The sequence below is a fragment of the Delphinapterus leucas genome, chromosome 7, assembly GCF_059928025.1.
Source record: "Delphinapterus leucas isolate spDelLeu-1000000601 "Yukka" chromosome 7, BTC_Dleu_Yukka2, whole genome shotgun sequence".
In the NCBI taxonomy this organism is placed as follows: Eukaryota; Metazoa; Chordata; class Mammalia; order Artiodactyla; family Monodontidae; genus Delphinapterus; species Delphinapterus leucas.
In genome coordinates this window covers 126,855-143,817 of record NC_143135.1, presented here as the reverse complement: position 1 = coordinate 143,817, position 16,963 = coordinate 126,855, and the positions used below count along the sequence as shown (strand labels likewise).

Here is a 16,963-nt window from a genome sequence, read left to right as displayed (position 1 = left end):
TTGTAGATTAAAGGAGGGGGCTGAGTTTTGCAACCTGGATGAGATTTTAATTTTTCGGAAAGTGCTCATTTAGTTTTGAATGAAGTTATGAAGCATAAAGTTTTTATATGACATGAAAATGGTTCTCAAACTTGACTGTGCGTCAGAATTCCCTGGGTGGGGGAACTTCTTGTAACAGATGACTGGGACCACCCTGGAGTTTCTAACTGATTTCTAACAGGTTCCCAGGTGATGCTGCTGCTGCTGGTCTACAGACCACACTTTGAGAACCTGCATTTTATGTGGTGAAAATAGATTTCCAATGCGATAAAAGTAAGATGCGAATGTTTGCATTTGTGTGCATTTTTTCTGGGTCCTTGATGCTAAAAATGCCTGCTGCAGAGGGCGGTGCCACACGGTCAGTGCCTTTCGTCAAGAGCTTCTGTGGTTCCGAGTGTGGACACAGGGTGGTGCCATGTGTCCACAGTGTCCACTCTAGACCTTCCAGGTGGCCTCGCAGCTTTGCAGGGGAGGGTGTGCACGGTGGCTGGTCTACCCCCCATCCCCGCCTCTCCCCACCCATGGGCAGCAGGGACAGGTCTAGGGTCTAGATCTAGATCAGAGCCGGATCCATAGATACGTGCTGAGGATGAAGGAGGGACACTTCTGTCCACCAGAGCCCTGGAGAGCTCTTGCTAACCCCAACCTGTCCAGGACAGGCCAGAATAGGCCTGGCTAGCCCCAAGCCCTGTTCCCTCTCCATGGCTCAGTTTGTCCAGCTGTTACAGGGGGCCCTCGTCCCCACCCTGCACCCCCAGGGCCTTTCACTACCTTATTCAATGTGACCGCCAGTTGGCCACCACTGCTTTCTCCATGGGGCACATCGTTTTCTTTCCAGGAAAAGGCAGACCCCAGTGGAGAAGGCTGGTCCAGTACACAGGGCTGCACTCTGGGGGGGCGGGGGGGGGGGCGGTCAGCACGGCCGTGGGCATGAGGGAGAGGCTGGGCCAGGCTTCCCACCCCTGGCAGCCTGGGTGTGGGTGCGGGCAGCAGGGATCTGCAGAGAGTTTGGTTCTGGGGACTAAAAACCCGGTTGGGGTGTGGCCTGAAGCGGACTGCCATGGGTGGTAGGAGCCCCAGAAGCTGCATGAATGGGAGGCGAGCAGGGCAGGTTTGCGCTTGGAAAGGTTGGTGAGAGGGAGGTGGACGTGAAGGGGCTGGAGCTGGCGTGGCTAGGTTGAGCACAGGCCTGCGAAGTCTCTCTCCCCTGGAGGGCGGCCCCCAGCTCCCCGGTCCTGGTGCTCACCCAGGCCTCACCCATCAGCGCTGGGCTGGCCAGGGCCTTGCTTGCTAGACTGGGGCTGACGCCCCGGAGCACAGCGGGCACTCTGCTGCCCAACCCCCGCCTACAGGCCCACCCCACTCAAGCCGGGATGGGTGGAGAAGGAGGCCTGCCTCAGAGCCAGGCCTGCGTGAGGGGGGCGGGAGGTCTTATCTGTGAAAGAAGAAACACCGCAGGCCGGGCGACTGACCCTCTGATCCACAGCCTTATCCCCAACTGGACCCCAAAGCTATAATTAAAGGTTCAGGTGGACGGGATTTTTCGAGAGGAGGGGGAGAGCCCCCGACAGCCTGAGGCTGGCACCGAGGCCCAGCGTGGCTGAATTAACATTCAGGACACACTCCCACCTCCGGCCTCCCAGGACTTGGCTCCTTCCTGGGAAACCAAGTCACAGGAAGACAGTCAGGCTGGGGCCCTGGAAGGCGGGGCTGGGAGCCCAGAAGCGAGTCCCGCATTTAGAACAAGCGTGGTTTCTAGGGAAGGGCAAGGTAAGGTGATGTTCCTTGCGGAATGTAGTCACATCACCGATTCGCCAACAGGCTGACTCGGGTGTGATCATCCTTCGTGAGGATGGAGACTGTGGCTGAGTCTGCGGGCTTAGGACTGACGTGCTCATTATGTCCTGCTGCTGCTTGGCTCCTGGGCTCGCCCCGACGCTGATCTGGTCTGGAGACAGCTGAGGAGCACGCTCTGGGATGTGGCCTTTATCACTTTCACCGATAACCTCTTAGTCATTCTGACGGTGGAGTGTGATCCCGCAGTCTCCTGTCATGTCTGATTCGACTCTGCATTCCTCCAGTCTAACCCAATGCCTGGCATAGAGCCCCGACACCACTCAGCCTCCTAGCTGCCCACCTGTCCATCCGTCCATCCAACGTTGAAAACCTGATCTAGGCCCCAAAGACTCCGTGGTGAGCACACCAGTCCCTGACCTTGTGGGGCTGACACGCCAGCTAAAACAAGACATGTCTGAGGAGACATCGTTTGATCAGGGCCTGCATGACTTGAAAACACATGAAAACATGAGTGAAGGGCTCCCAGGCTAAGGCACCAGCATCGGGTGGAGAGGGGCCACAGCAGGGATTGGGCCTGGAGGCTGCTGGTCTGAGGCCCCTTCTCTCCCAGTTCCAAGCAGGTCTCCTGCCAAGCCCTGTGACAGGAGTGGACAGCTGCGGCTGCCTCCTTGAGCTATAAAAAGCCCCAACAAGCAAGTGAGCAGAGGCCATGCCAAGCGCACACCGGGACTTCACTGGGCTAGGGAGGAGCTCGGCCCCGCAAGCATGCTGAGGTTGGCTCCCGCCGTCAGGCTGCTGAAAGCACCCCTGGGGGGCTGGGTGGTCCCCAAGGCACACATCTCTGACAAGCCGGCCAGAACACCCACTTCTCCAACGGTAGGTCCCGCCAAGGCAGTGGGGCATGGAAGGCGGGGGTGGGGGGGGTGGCCTGACCTGGGCAGGGGGAGTGGGCAGTCCTGAGATGTTCTCAGGATGAGGTGGGTTTGGGGCAGGACACAGAGGGGAGAGGGGTGTCCTCTCAGGCCTGCTTGTAGAGGGGATCCTGGTGCTAGGTCTCAGTCCCTTGGCAGCAACAGTGTCCCAAGTCCAAGAAAGGGGTCCCTGCAGCCATCACCTGCAGGCCAGACTCCCAAGGCAGCCTGCAGAGTCAGTTGGGGGGTGGGAGGCTCTCTGTTCTCAGGCCCCTACTTGCCGTCTGGCAAACAGTGGTGCTGACGGCTGGGCTTGGAGGGCGCTCAGTGCAGCTCGTTTACAACCCGTTAAAGGGAAAGAGTGGGCTGGTTTGAGGGTCTGTGAGAGTACAGGTGAAAATGCAAGTCTGTGACCCTGGAGCTCCAGGAGAGTCAACAACTATCTCTATTTTAAGCATAAACAAACCAAGGTCTCGAAGGTCATCTGCCCAAGGTCATAGGACTAGGACTGAACACAGCCTAACTGTCCCTGTTCCGGAAACGTCGCTCTGAAACCTCTGGGAGTGAAAGTCAAAAGGAAGGATTGGTCTCCAACCTGGTGTCTGATTCACTTGGGGGAGGGGGAGGGCGACTGGTCCAGGCTGTTTCAGGAAGAAACAATGAAGGTGAAATATAGCTGGCGCTTCAGAGCCTGGCTCTGAGGGTGCAGTCACTGAGAAAGAACACAGGGTGCCGGGTGGGACGGCCTCTGAACACATGCATGCATGTGTACGCGCGCGCGCGCGCACACACACACACACACACACACACACACACACACACAGGGAATCCCACCCAGGCTTTCAAACAGGACCGCCACTCAGCAACTTAACACATGCCTGACACGCAGTCCGCAGGTGACCGGAAGGGAGGGTGCACGTAATGCCTGGTGGGAAGGAGTTCAAGGCACAGGCACAGGCCAGGCTCTTGGGCAGGGGGTGGGGCTGTGATGAGAGGCCCCACCTACAGACTGGAGCCCAGTAGGCTGTCCTCCCTCATGACCGCAGGGGTCACTGCTCACACCTTGCAGGTCTCTCCACCTGACACCCGGTAAGTCTGTCTGGGGCAGACGGCATGAACACGGCTGGGCCGAGGGTCCAGGGCAGCCTGTCTAGCTCTCCACCCTGCTCTGGTTAGGCCCCAGGTTCAGAGGCAGTCAGCCTGGGCCTAGTGGACTCACGCGTTTTCTCAACCCAGGAACAGGCCATCGGGCTCTCTGTGATGTTCCTCGGCTTCCTGATCCCCGCGGGCTGGGTCATGTACCACCTGGAGAGCTACAAGAAGAGCTCCATAGAATGAAGGCTTCACGGTCACCGCTCCAGGCACAGACTGGAAGATCGGATTAAACCATCCTTCCTCCTAACGTTTCCTTGGTGATTCTTCGTGTATGTGCATCTCCACCCCGCACCGCCCGCCCCGACGCCCAGCACCCGGCTGTCTGCGGGCTGGTTCCTGTCAGCACCCGGGCACTCAGGCCACAGAAGCTGCCAACTAGGTGGCAATGGGGTAGACACCTGTCAGAAGGAATAGACACCATGTCTCTCTGAGCAACAATAAAGGCAGGACTCGCTTCCTTGGCTGCTGTGCCCACCGCCCTCTGCTCTGGCTCTGCCCTGTGCCCTGTGTGGGCAGGGATGCCCTTTCCTCAGAGCAGACGGTGAGGAAAACCAAGGCCAAATCCCCACCAAGCCCTCCCTAGGTTCCATCTCCTGCTTTTTAATCACTTTAGGCATAGGCTTGACCTGGACACTAAGCCTAAGGAAACAGAACCACGAAAAGGACAGAGCAAGGCATTAGTTATAGAAACATTCTCAAACCACGCTGGAAAACATGTTCACACAGGTGATGTAATGGAGGCCAACCCTGGAGTGGCCCCCTGCACACTAGGGCTACCCCTTGTGACTCCGGGGGCGGGGGGCCCACACTCCTGCTACCTCATCACTGAGCCTGGCGGCTCCTCCCCACTGCAGGCTATGGTGACAGCCACAAAGGAGGCGTCTGCCTGTGGCTGGGCACCCCCATCGATGACAGTGCTCTGTGACAGTCTTCACAGCAAGAACAACAGTCCCTACTCCAAACTGAATCCCACCCCCACCCCCAATTAAAGGCAGGTCTTCTCAGCTGCCAGTTTTATCAGCCGTGAAACACCTCTCCATACAAGTCAGGGCAGGGGAGACTAGGTGAGGATGTCGTGGGCCTGGTGTTCCACCAGCATCTCCATGCTCTTCACGTCGGTGCACCAGAACTCCAGGCGGTCCTTCATCCCCTTGATCTGAGGGCAAACCAGGACACACGTGTGTTAAGGCCCTTGGGAATCACAGCACCTGATGGGGCAGTCCTAAATTTCCAGCTAATCCTTTCGGGCAGCATTAATAAAAAGGACATCAGAGCTGGGAAAGCAGGGTGTGTGAGATGGGATTATCCCAGCCAATTCTTATCAGAAGGACATGAGGAAAAACTTGCGTGAAACAAAACAGGCAAGAATAGAGGAAATCCACAGGATTAAATTTCCAGCAAATATAAATAAGATGGATATGAGCTCAAATCACGGAACCAGGAAAGTATTTGATCAGAGCACCAAATTAAAGATTAAACGACAGCACAACCAGCACTGTTCTCACGACACGCTTTAAATGCAGGGCTCAAATCTCAAGCTTGCATTCAATTAGGTTCTTTGAAAAGCCCTTAGTCCCTAGAGCAGTAATTCATTCTCCGAAATCTCCTGTCTAATAATGCTTTCTTCCTAAATGGCTTCCATCCAAATGAAACTAAGGCAGCACAGATACAACCCAAAACACCCGCAAAGCTGAACTATGTATTTCAAGCACATCACCTGTTGCAAATCCAACACGCGGGGCTGCACCCAGGTCATGTGAACCCTCTTATCCACCTCGTCAATACTGCCTTTCACCAGCCCCACCGAGAGGGCCTTCATCACCAGCAACTCCACCTGTGCAGAGAGGGGGTCGTGTAAGACACCCTGGTGCCCACAGGCACGTACCTGCGGACCCCGCCGGCTGTGAAACACGAGGGGAACGAGGAGCAGTTTCTTTCTGTGATCTCACACAGGAGTCCTGACCGCCCCCGAGGAGCAGCTTTGCTGCTGCACCATCCCGAGTCTAAGAACTTTTTACCTCGTTCACGGTGATTTTAGCACTTTTGGCAATTTCTTCAAAAGTGAGTTGTCTGTGATTGGCAGGTCGTGTGAAAGTCATCTGAAAAAAATTTTTGTTTATTAACTATTTTTCCAGAAAAAGATTGTCAGAGAACTGATTGATAAGGGATATGTCTGTCAATACTTGCTCTGAAAATATAGACCTTATCAGTACCACACATACTAAAACTTTCTTAATATTAGTCATATATCTTATCTCACTAAGCTTTCAATTCCTAGATAAGAATGTGAAGTACGATTTATGGTAGTTTTCTACAAGAGTCACTATTCGTTTCCTGAACAAGTACTTGAGGCTGCCATGTGCCAGGGCTGTACCTGGAGCTGGGAATTCCATGGGGAACTAGAAACACAAAGTCCCTTTTCTCAAGAAGCTTAAATTCTACTGTGGGAAACCGGATGAGCATGCAAAGAACGGCAAGCGCAATGAGGTGGCAGCTCCCGTAGCGCAGGTGGTCGGGGAATACCTCTCGGAGGCGGCGTCATCTAAGCTGAGAGCCAAACACAAACTAAAAAAGCAAGTGGTGGCAGAGGAAGAGGAAAGGTGCTGGAGAGGGTGCGGGACAGGAGAGCTAGCAGCCCAGCTCAGGCTGCGCCCGAGGGCCTGGAAGTGGGCGGGGCCTCGCTTACCTCCATGAGACACAGCAACTGGATTTTCCTCAGAAGCTGGGCCTCGCTGGCTGCTAAATCAGGCTGCAAAGCGAAACGGTACCAGTTACCTGACCTGGCTTTGAAATTCTTTCTACAGCCGTCAACTGAACAAAAAGAAACTGGGCAGGTCCAAACACTTTAGATCACTGAGGCTCATTATTTGCTTCAAGGGATCTGAACTTCACTTTTCTCAGGAAATCATTAGAAGAGTGCTTAGCTGAAGGCCTAAGGATTTTCCAAGACAAGGAGTTTACAAGGTAGGATTTGTGCTGCTGTCACCAACACCAGGGAGCAGGGCCACAGGGTGTATGCAGGTGCTGCAGAAGGGCTCCTCGCGAGGAAAGGCAGGGAGGGCACAGCCAACGCCTGAGCGGGTCTGGGTGCACTGCCTGCTCAGTCAGCTGGGTGTCAATGGGGCCTCTGAGGGACACACCGCTGGAGTTCCAGAGACTTGTTCTGAACTGAAAGAGCAAGTTACTAATTTGTCACGAAAAGTGGCACTGTCATGAGAACCAGAATGCACCTTCTGCACAACCTGTACAATCTCCTTGCAGTTGTGTCTAAAGGCTATTTGCTGAGCACAGAGCCAAACAGTGGAGAGCGGCTTCCTTGATTCAGACGTTTAGTAGCTCAGACCCCGACACGGGCAGCCCTGACAGCGACACTTCTGCTACAGCTGTGGACAAGTCAAGCTCTTCAGAAAGGGCCCCTCCCCCTGAACGAGCTCTTGCTGCCTGGACAGATACTGCTGGCAAGCACCTCTCAAGTTCTGACTCTTCCTGACATCTCCGTGCCAGCCGTCTTTCTTTCTGAGTGGCACACCTTCCTGAGACGCCAACACACAGGCCTCGTTAGGCTGGCTGCATCTGCTTTCTTCACAGCCCATTGTTATCTACTCTGTGCCCTTATGTGTGAGTCCTACAAGTTCACCTTGAACTTTGAGAAGATGGAAAGTTCCAGAAAAGTACAAAGACTATAACACAACCATAATTCCTATCACCATTAACATTTTAGTAATTATTTGCTTCTAATAATTTCATTTAAAAAGAATAACCTTACTGTTAAACTTCAAATCCTTGTTAAGTGCTCTCCTCACTGACTCCCACTCAACACAGGCTCCTTCCCTCCCCGGCCCCTCCCCCATGCAGACCCCTCTCCCCCCACTCCCCGCACCTCTGCTCCTGTCCCCTCCCCACCCCATGATCTCCCCACTCTCTCGTCACTCACGCGCTCTAGCCCCACGCGCCCTATCTCACTTTGCCAACATGCGGAAAGCTTCCTCTCCCTCTGCTGAGCATATGCTCTTCCATACTCGTCACTAGCTAATTCCTACTCATTCCTAAGGTCACACACAGAGCAGTCCTTCTTTGGGGACGCTTTCAGTCACACCCCCTCCACCCAACACAGGGGAAGCTCTCTCTGCTTGTGGCCCTGAGCACTGCCACAGTAACTGAGTTACCACAGCAACTAATCAGCGACCGAACCACCTGCTCAATGAGAGCAAAGTGGCGTGTAGAGGGAAGGCACTCAACAGACAGCGGACACACGGATGAACTCCGCCAGCCCCGCCTGTGACTGACCTGCTGGCCCCAGGCGGTCTTCAGAGTCTGGAATCGCTCTACATTGCCGCTGTTAAAGGCATAGAGGGTGTCAATCAGCCACTGCCGGTCAGTGTTCCTCAGTGACTCTAGCACGGGGTGCATGAGCTGTGAGGACGGAGACGGTCAGCTGACAAAAAGTCACAGTGTCCCCTGTGTTAAGGAATCTGCACCCCAGGCCCACTTACCAGCTCCCCAAAGTTGAAAACTCCCTCGCCAAGAAGTCCTGCTAGTCCCAGCGTGAAAGCTCTCTCTTGCTGCTCAGACACTACGGCAACAACACAGCTCCAGTTACACGCCAGGCACGAGAATTAGTCCCGTTTGGCTTTAGAAGTCTCACATAAAATGTAAAGAAACTGTTCTGTGTAATGGTTATATTACAAAGCCCTACGATTAGCCATCTCTTTTAAAGTATTGGATTGACTTAGATCATACCTGGAACCACATAAATGGCTCTTGTGGGAAAGGCACTCGTTGCTTATCTTCACCGAACTATACGTTTTCAGCCTGTCTGCTGCCTGGCGGGTGTGCCCCTCATCCCCTCGCCTGCGTGGGAAGCAGCACCACTTCTTATTTACCTTCAAGCCACCACATTTAGCTTCTTTTGACTAGAACTCTGTTCCCTTATTCTCTTGACACATTAGTTGCTTTTTCCAATACATTTTTCTTGAGATGCAGCAATTGAAACTATACTAACCATTTTAGGAGTGGCTGGTCCCTTACTTCCACAGTATATTGTGGAAAACATCTAAAATATGCTGAAACAGGCTACATTTCATTTTAGGAGTGGCTGGTCCCTTACTTCCACAGTATATTGTGGAAAACATCTAAAATATGCTGAAACAGGCTACATTTCATTTTAGGAGTGGCTGGTCCCTTACTTCCACAGTATATTGTGGAAAACATCTAAAATATGCTGAAACAGGCTACATTTCATTTTAGGAGTGGCTGGTCCCTTACTTCCACAGTATATTGTGGAAAACATCTAAAATATGCTGAAACAGGCTACATTTCATTTTAGGAGTGGCTGGTCCCTTACTTCCACAGTATATTGTGGAAAACATCTAAAATATGCTGAAACAGGCTACATTTCATTTTAGGAGTGGCTGGTCCCTTACTTCCACAGTATATTGTGGAAAACATCTAAAATATGCTGAAACAGGCTACATTTCATTTTAGGAGTGGCTGGTCCCTTACTTCCACAGTATATTGTGGAAAACATCTAAAATATGCTGAAACAGGCTACATTTCATTTTAGGAGTGGCTGGTCCCTTACTTCCACAGTATATTGTGGAAAACATCTAAAATATGCTGAAACAGGCTACATTTCATTTTAGGAGTGGCTGGTCCCTTACTTCCACAGTATATTCTGGAAAACATCTAAAATATGCTGAAACAGGCTACATTTCATTTTAGGAGTGGCTGGTCCCTTACTTCCACAGTATATTGTGGAAAACATCTAAAATATGCTGAAACAGGCTACATTTCATTTTAGGAGTGGCTGGTCCCTTACTTCCACAGTATATTCTGGAAAACATCTAAAATATGCTGAAACAGGCTACATTTCATTTTAGGAGTGGCTGGTCCCTTACTTCCACAGTATATTGTGGAAAACATCTAAAATATGCTGAAACAGGCTACATTTCATTTTAGGAGTGGCTGGTCCCTTACTTCCACAGTATATTGTGGAAAACATCTAAAATATGCTGAAACAGGCTACATTTCATTTTAGGAGTGGCTGGTCCCTTACTTCCACAGTATATTGTGGAAAACATCTAAAATATGCTGAAACAGGCTACATTTCATTTTAGGAGTGGCTGGTCCCTTACTTCCACAGTATATTCTGGAAAACATCTAAAATATGCTGAAACAGGCTACATTTCATTTTAGGAGTGGCTGGTCCCTTACTTCCACAGTATATTCTGGAAAACATCTAAAATATGCTGAAACAGGCTACATTTCATTTTAGGAGTGGCTGGTCCCTTACTTCAACAGTATATTCTGGAAAACATCTAAAATATGCTGAAACAGGCTACATTTCATTTTAGGAGTGGCTGGTCCCTTACTTCAACAGTATATTCTGGAAAACATCTAAAATATGCTGAAATAGGCTACATTTCATTTTAGGAGTGGCTGGTCCCTTACTTCAACAGTATATTCTGGAAAACATCTAAAATATGCTGAAACAGGCTACATTTCATTTTAGGAGTGGCTGGTCCCTTACTTCAACAGTATATTGTGGAAAACATCTAAAATATGCTGAAATAGGCTACATTTCTTTTCTAAACACATATTCCTTTTGCACTTTTCCCAAAAGTCACTGGCCACTTTTCTTTCCACCCTCAAACCCTTGAAAATTCCATAATTTATTCCCCTGGGTCCAGCATTTCAGTTTTTACGACAAGAGTCCCAGGTTCAGGGATCTCACCGTGCCCTCCATCCTGCGAGGGGTTAAGGCACCCGCATCACTGTCCTTCTCACAGAGGCCTCTGACTCAGAGAACACAGAGACCTGGAGAAGGGGCAGTAAAAGGGCTACGAGGCGCGAGCCTCATTTTCACCTGAATTAAACGCTGAAGACAAATACAATGCAGAAACGAAGCTTAAACAACTCTTCCCGCCACATGGACTTTCTTCTAAAAGGAATGAACACATCTGAATAATTCCTGAGATTGGCTGCCTCAGGCATGTCACAGCTGCTATGTCGTGTGAGTGAGCTCCTAGTGTGACATGGACTTTCTGGCCACGTTACCTGGCAGATCCTTGATGTCAACACAGCCCAGAAACCGCAGCGCATCTTTGTAGTAGGATGCGTGGTTTCCGATTGTTTGATAGTATTTACTGGAGAGGTCGTAGAAACGACTGTGAACGGATGTCACCCCAGGGAGGTTATTGAGCATTTCTTCAACATCTTCAATTGTTTCCTACACACAGGAAGTGAAATTGCCTTTCTTTGTAACTTGAAACATTTTTCAAGTAACATATGACAAGATGAAAAGCAAAAGCCACAAATGACTAATTTGACTACGTTAAAATGGAAAACTTCAGTTCATCCAAAACACAGAAAAAAGAACAAAGACAAGCTATAGACTATGAAAAGATATTTAAAGCACATGCAACCCATAGGGGAATATGACCAAGGCTAAGTAAAAAACTCTTAAAAATCAAGAGAAGATAAGCAGCACAGAAAAATGGGCAAAAGAAAAGATAAAACGGGCAATTTATAGAAGTGGAGACATGAGCAGAGTGGTAATCAGTAATCAAGAAATGTAAAGTAAACTTTCAGTGAGATACCATCTCATCTCAACAGATCAGTAAGAATTGAGCAGCCTGAAAATACCAAGTGTTGAAGGTATGGAGCGTCGGGAGTGCCTGTATGATGCACTGACCACAGAAGTTGGTCTGCTATCCATACTCACACCTATCCCCAAAATTACACTAAAATGAAAGTAAGAAAGGCATAAACACAGACATGAATCTTCAACAGTGATAATTAGGAAGCAGAAAGGGCTGGGTCAATGGTGAATGGCGAGAACCCACGTGCTGTGGACCACGGGAGGCTGTGTGGGCTCCTGCTGGATGGGTGGGCTGTGGTCACACAGGGGAGAACTCTGTTTAAGGGCAACAGGCATCGTATCAACAACTTATTCTTAAGTGGTTTTGAAAAGAAAAAAAAAAAAACCACATACACACAGAACGACAAGGCAAAGTGGTAAAATGTCAACAATGGGAGTCTGAGGTAAGGGTAAAGGAGAGTTCTTTTGCTATGTTTACAACTTTCTTGTAATTTAAAATTATTTAAAAATAAATAAAGAAGAAAAATAGGATTTCTGCCCACTACAACTTTAAACAACGATAAATCTGTACTGCGGCAATCTCACCTTTGTAACTTGTAGGTCCCCGATATTTAATTTTAGAGCTCCAATTGCGGTTTTACATAGGATCACTGCCTCATCGCTACTTTTCACCTAAAGAATCAGAAACAAGGGAGCCTCAGAACTGTGGGCAGCAGACTAACAAGGAAGGTATCTGTACACTGATTTAACCTGCAGGACTAGAGACACACTGGTCTCTAGAGTTGTGAACAGTAAGCACAGACACAAACTATAAGTCAAACATATTTGAAAAGATCTGGCTCAAACTTCACATTTACCTTCTCACGAGTCTTTTCCAGAAAAGTAAGAGCCACATTAGGATCTAGAAAAGAGAGAACAAAGTCAGAAGAACCACCTACAGAGTATCTTTACAGATTAGTTTCGACCAACCAGGACATTTTTAGGTGGGATAATCTTTAGGTTTAGACCATAAAATACAAAACTTAGAATTTTACATTTTCTACTGAAATGCAAAAGTTCAAATAACCTATACTTCAAGATCATTTAAATTACCATTAGGATCTATTCCTTTATGAAACAAAGTGAGACTCACCAGTCATCTGTCTAACTACATGAAGAATGATTTCTACCAGGGACAAAGGATTCACCCTGAAATAAAAACCACATCTTTGAGTGTCAACAAATATCAATGCATCCATTTTCAAAAACAAAAACTGACAAAAGAGTTTTACCTGTGTTCAAATTCACTGATGAAGTTTTCATAAAGCTGTAGAACCAAAACATGGAGAGTAATTACAGGACGTCTTTCACTCGGCAGAAGCAAAACTTCAGACACTACCGTGATGCCCATCACGCAGCAGGCATTGCGTAAATGTTTGCTGAATGACAGAAGACCCATATTGGGGCTTATTAAGTTCACATAAATGATCACCAATCAATTACTGAAGAAAGCTATGGTTTTTTTTTTTTTTCTATCTTTGGGAATTAGAACCCTGCCCTGTGAGAATCTCCCGAAGACCAACTTCTCTATTCGTCCTCCAAAGTATGCTGAGTAAACAGACTATCAGTCTGAAAGGTTCACTAACCTGACAGAGGTCAGAAGGTGGCAGGCTAATTACGTCTCATTATCAAATAGCTTGGCCATTCGGCAAACATTTGAGCACTTACTCAGACCCTTTGCTAGGCACTACAGACAGAGAATGTATAAGACAAAAGCTGAGCTTTTAAGGAGCTTCTGGCCTAGTAGAGAAGAGAGACTTGCAAACAAATAAGTGACAACACTGTGAGTTAAAAAGCAAAGAAAAAAGCACATAGCTGGAGCAGCCAATGAGAGAGGTTGCAAATATTCTGCTATGAGTAGAAAGTGATTTAAAGACAAGAAGCCAAAGAAGAGAGACGAACAATTATGAATTATCCATAACAATGATACAGAACCTTAGGGAACAAATATTAAGACAGCTCTAATTTATCATTTTCCCACATATTCCAGAAGACAGCATGCCCAGCAAAATCTCCAGACTTACAGACGATTACAAGTTCCTTTGAGTAGTAAAATGTCAAACTGGTAGATATAAACCACAAGAAAATCTTAGAAGCCCAGATGGTGGAATAACAAAGTGGTAAGCTTCACTGTGAGCACATATAAAGTAATGTATTCAGGGCAAATAATTCAAGCTACCGTTATGAACTAGCTTGCAGTTCCAATGCATGAATCAGTTCCTCTGATTCATCCAGAATCCAAGAGAAAGACAACAAGGAGAGATGTCAGGAAAGACTTCAAAGAGTAGGCTACCAGTGAACAAATCTGGGGTGGGGGTGGGTTTGTCAGGGAATCTGGGAAAGGCTGGGGCAGAGAGTGTATTTTTCTGTTGACAAAATTCTAGAAGTGCTCTATTACAGAGGCAGCATGATACTAAGCGGCATTCCCCCCCCAAGCCTCCCGTCCCCCAGCGAAGCACATCTTCCACACTGCCAGGACAAAGTGTTCGGGCAAACAAGCAGCGCCAGTGGGGGAGAGGGAAGAGGAGTGACGGCAGTTATAACAGTTGTCCACCTTCCCTGGTGGTCCAGTGGCTGAGACTCCGCGTTCCCAGTGCAGGGGGCCCGGGTTTGAACACTGGTCAGGGAACTAGATCCCGAATGCTGCAACTAAGAGCCCGCATGCTGCAACTAGATCTCGCACGTGGCAACGAAGATCCCTCATGCCCCAACTAAAACCTAGCGCAGCCAAATAATTAAAAAAAAAAATCTATAAACAATAAGATACAGGGGCATGCTAAGAGAGAGCATTTTAGGTTGGGATTTTAGAAGAAGCCAGAATGTCTGTGTTTGAATCCTCTTCTGTCACTTATTAGCTGTGATCTATGGCAAGTCACTTAATCTCTTGGTGTCTGCCTCTACATAAAAAAAAAAAAATAGGACAGAAATAGGACAGCAGTAGTACTTATCTCCCAATGCTGTTACAAGTGAATGAGTAAATGTGTAAAGCACTCAGAACAAACAGCACCTGACAAAAAGTGGTGGCTGAACAGGCTTATATATATATATATATATTATTATCGTAAAGCCCACCTATTATTTTAAAAAGTACTTGAACACAGTTATATACTCTGACCTAGCATGGCAAATCATTTACCTTAATGAGACCATCTCCTTGGGCAAAGCATGGGTCCTGCACAAAGTCAAGCACCTGAAGTGTCAGCTGATGCCACAACCTGAAAAACACAAGGCTCTTAAGACCTATAACCTAGCGTCAGTCACAGACATCTTCACCCTTGATGGTCCTATCAAATAACAAATACTAACCAGTCTCTACTGTGTAATACAAGAATGCTAAAGCAGATGTGTTTTAAAGCTGAGTTCTTTCCCTGGCTCTGCTACTCAGTGGTTATGTCACCCTGAGATCACTTAGCCTCTCTAAGACTCAGTTTCCTCAGCTATGAATGGAGAACACCTTTCCAGACTACCTCAAAGCGTTATTGAGAGGCTTGACTGGAAACAAGAACTCTGGAATCATACATGCCTAATTTGAACTCCTGGCTCTTCTACCTATTAGCTGAGTATCTCAGGGAAGGAGCTTAAACTGAGCTTCAGCTTCCTCATCTTTAAACAGGATGAAGGACTGAATGAGCTAATACAGAAAGCCTCTAGAACAATGACATAGCACACTTGAAACCAAAGGCTGATTTCTAAGAGTGCAAATAAAATGCTCTGAAAAATACAAAGTGCTACACATGCAATTATTTGCCAAAAACTAAGAATTTTCTCTCAAAAATTGCTAATAGCAGAAGGCTGCTGAACATCATCAAAACACATACTGAGGGCTTCCCTGGTGGTGCAGTGGTTGGGAGTCCGCCTGACGATGCAGGGGACACGGGTTCGTGCCCCGGTCCGGGAAGATCCCACATGCCGCGGAGCGGCTGGGCCCGTGAGCCATGGCCGCTGAGCCTGCGCGTCCAGAGCCTGTGCTCCGCAGCGGGAGAGGCCACAACAGTGAGAGGCCCGCGTACCGCAAAACAAAAACAAAAACAAAAAAACCAACACATACTGAATATCCATGTGAGAGGCACTATGCTAAAAGCTAGGGTTGTTAACAGGGAGGTATTACAAGAGGTGTATTTTTCTATGGAACATCACTAAACCAATGCCAGCAACTCATTCGATTCATTTAAAAAGAGGTTATTGCTCATCAACTGACAATTTAATTGTTCTGAAATTCACCCTGTTTCTAAGCAAAACTGAGACGTCTCTAGGGGCACAAAGCCCAACATGAAATGCAATAAAAAGTATGGGCCATGGGAGAGGGGAGAAGTGGTTGCACCCCACCGTGTAACCTGAGGCAGAATCAACAGGGGAAAAAAAAAATAAACTGCACTGGCCTCTGGTTTATCTGCTCCAGACTGCCGAGAAAGATAACTGCAGCTACAGTGCCACTATGACAAAGCTAAGGACAAGACACCGTTATCTGTTATACAAAATATATGGCAGCCTGACCCCGAAAGGATGTTTTGCTTGTTTGACTGGAATCAAGAGGTAAAATCATAGCCCTGAACCGTCTTCGTAAGACCAGAAGGAAGGGGAGTTTCGAAGCCTCAGTCACAGCCCCTCGGTCTGGAAGGCAGTGAACCCTAGATCCCAAAACCCAGCCTATGGCTCTCCTCCTCGGTCCTTGTGGGATGTCACCCCGCTCCCTCGTCGGCCCTGCCTTCCGGGTTCCTCAGCGCACCTCCTCGGTCTAGCCTGTCCCCACTCTCTCCACACGGGTCTGAACGCCCTCAGTCCATCAAGGTCCCGGGCCTCCCCCGTACCCACTCCGTGTCGCTCTCCCATCCCAGAACGCCCGGGTCCCCTTGGCTCGGCGCTCACTTCTTAGTGTAGAGCTCCTCCAGACGGTGCCACACGGCGGCCTGGCCGGGCCCGGAGCTCTGGCTCTGCTGTAAGAAGCCGGGTACGTCCTTCATGACGGGAGAAGACGCCGGGACAGCGGTACTGCGGGGACGGCCAGGCCGCGGGGTAGGGCTGCCAGAAGTGCTCACTCACTTCCGGCGCCGCGTCGCGCGGGGCAGGCCGGGAACGCCATACGCGACGTGGGGCGCTCCTGGTTGTCATGGTAACCGTGCCTATTTCCTTCGGGCAGAGTTCTCCTCAAGGTTTGTACCGGAATCCCCTGGCAGCTGGCCGTGCTACTCTGGCATTGAAGAGTACGGGCGCCTGGGTCGAACCAGCCATTGACTGGCTGTGTGGCCTCGGCCTTTGTGACCCAGTGTTCCCGATTCAAGTGGGATGATAACAATACTACCTTCCTAGTAGTGGCTTGCGAGGACTAAGTATAAATATCATGTCTGTCCATAGAAAGCACTCCCAAAGTGTTAGTTATCATCGCCATCTCAATTGAAAAAAGGTGGGAGCGAGGGTAGAGAAA

General features: G+C 48.9%; 2 protein-coding genes across 3 annotated transcripts; one reads left to right on the top strand and one right to left on the bottom strand.

The window, feature by feature from the left end:
- Positions 1 to 2,601: 2,601 nt before the first annotated feature.
- LOC111170285 (cytochrome c oxidase subunit 8B, mitochondrial-like) lies at positions 2,602 to 4,244 on the top strand. Its single transcript, XM_022565274.3, has 2 exons — positions 2,602 to 2,712; positions 3,984 to 4,244. The coding sequence occupies exons 1-2, from the start codon at positions 2,602 to 2,604 to the stop codon at positions 4,083 to 4,085; spliced, it is 213 nt and encodes a 70-aa protein (XP_022420982.1). The 3' UTR covers positions 4,086 to 4,244.
- A 370-nt stretch (positions 4,245 to 4,614) lies between these two features.
- On the bottom strand, positions 4,615 to 16,579 carry PSMD13 (proteasome 26S subunit, non-ATPase 13). Of its 2 annotated transcripts, XM_022565271.3 has the most exons (13): positions 16,408 to 16,573; positions 14,678 to 14,756; positions 12,774 to 12,808; positions 12,635 to 12,690; positions 12,360 to 12,403; positions 12,088 to 12,174; positions 10,959 to 11,130; positions 8,396 to 8,475; positions 8,190 to 8,315; positions 6,589 to 6,651; positions 5,921 to 6,001; positions 5,620 to 5,736; positions 4,615 to 5,058 (listed from the first exon to the last, which is right to left on the bottom strand). In XM_022565271.3, exons 1-13 carry the CDS (start codon positions 16,500 to 16,502, stop codon positions 4,963 to 4,965), a joined length of 1,131 nt encoding a protein of 376 aa, XP_022420979.1. In that variant the 5' UTR covers positions 16,503 to 16,573; the 3' UTR covers positions 4,615 to 4,962. The 2 variants fall into 2 exon arrangements, with proteins under 2 accessions (XP_022420979.1, XP_089770356.1); XM_089914230.1 differs by lacking the exon at positions 5,620 to 5,736 and having other exon boundaries at positions 16,408 to 16,579.
- Positions 16,580 to 16,963: the final 384 nt, after the last annotated feature.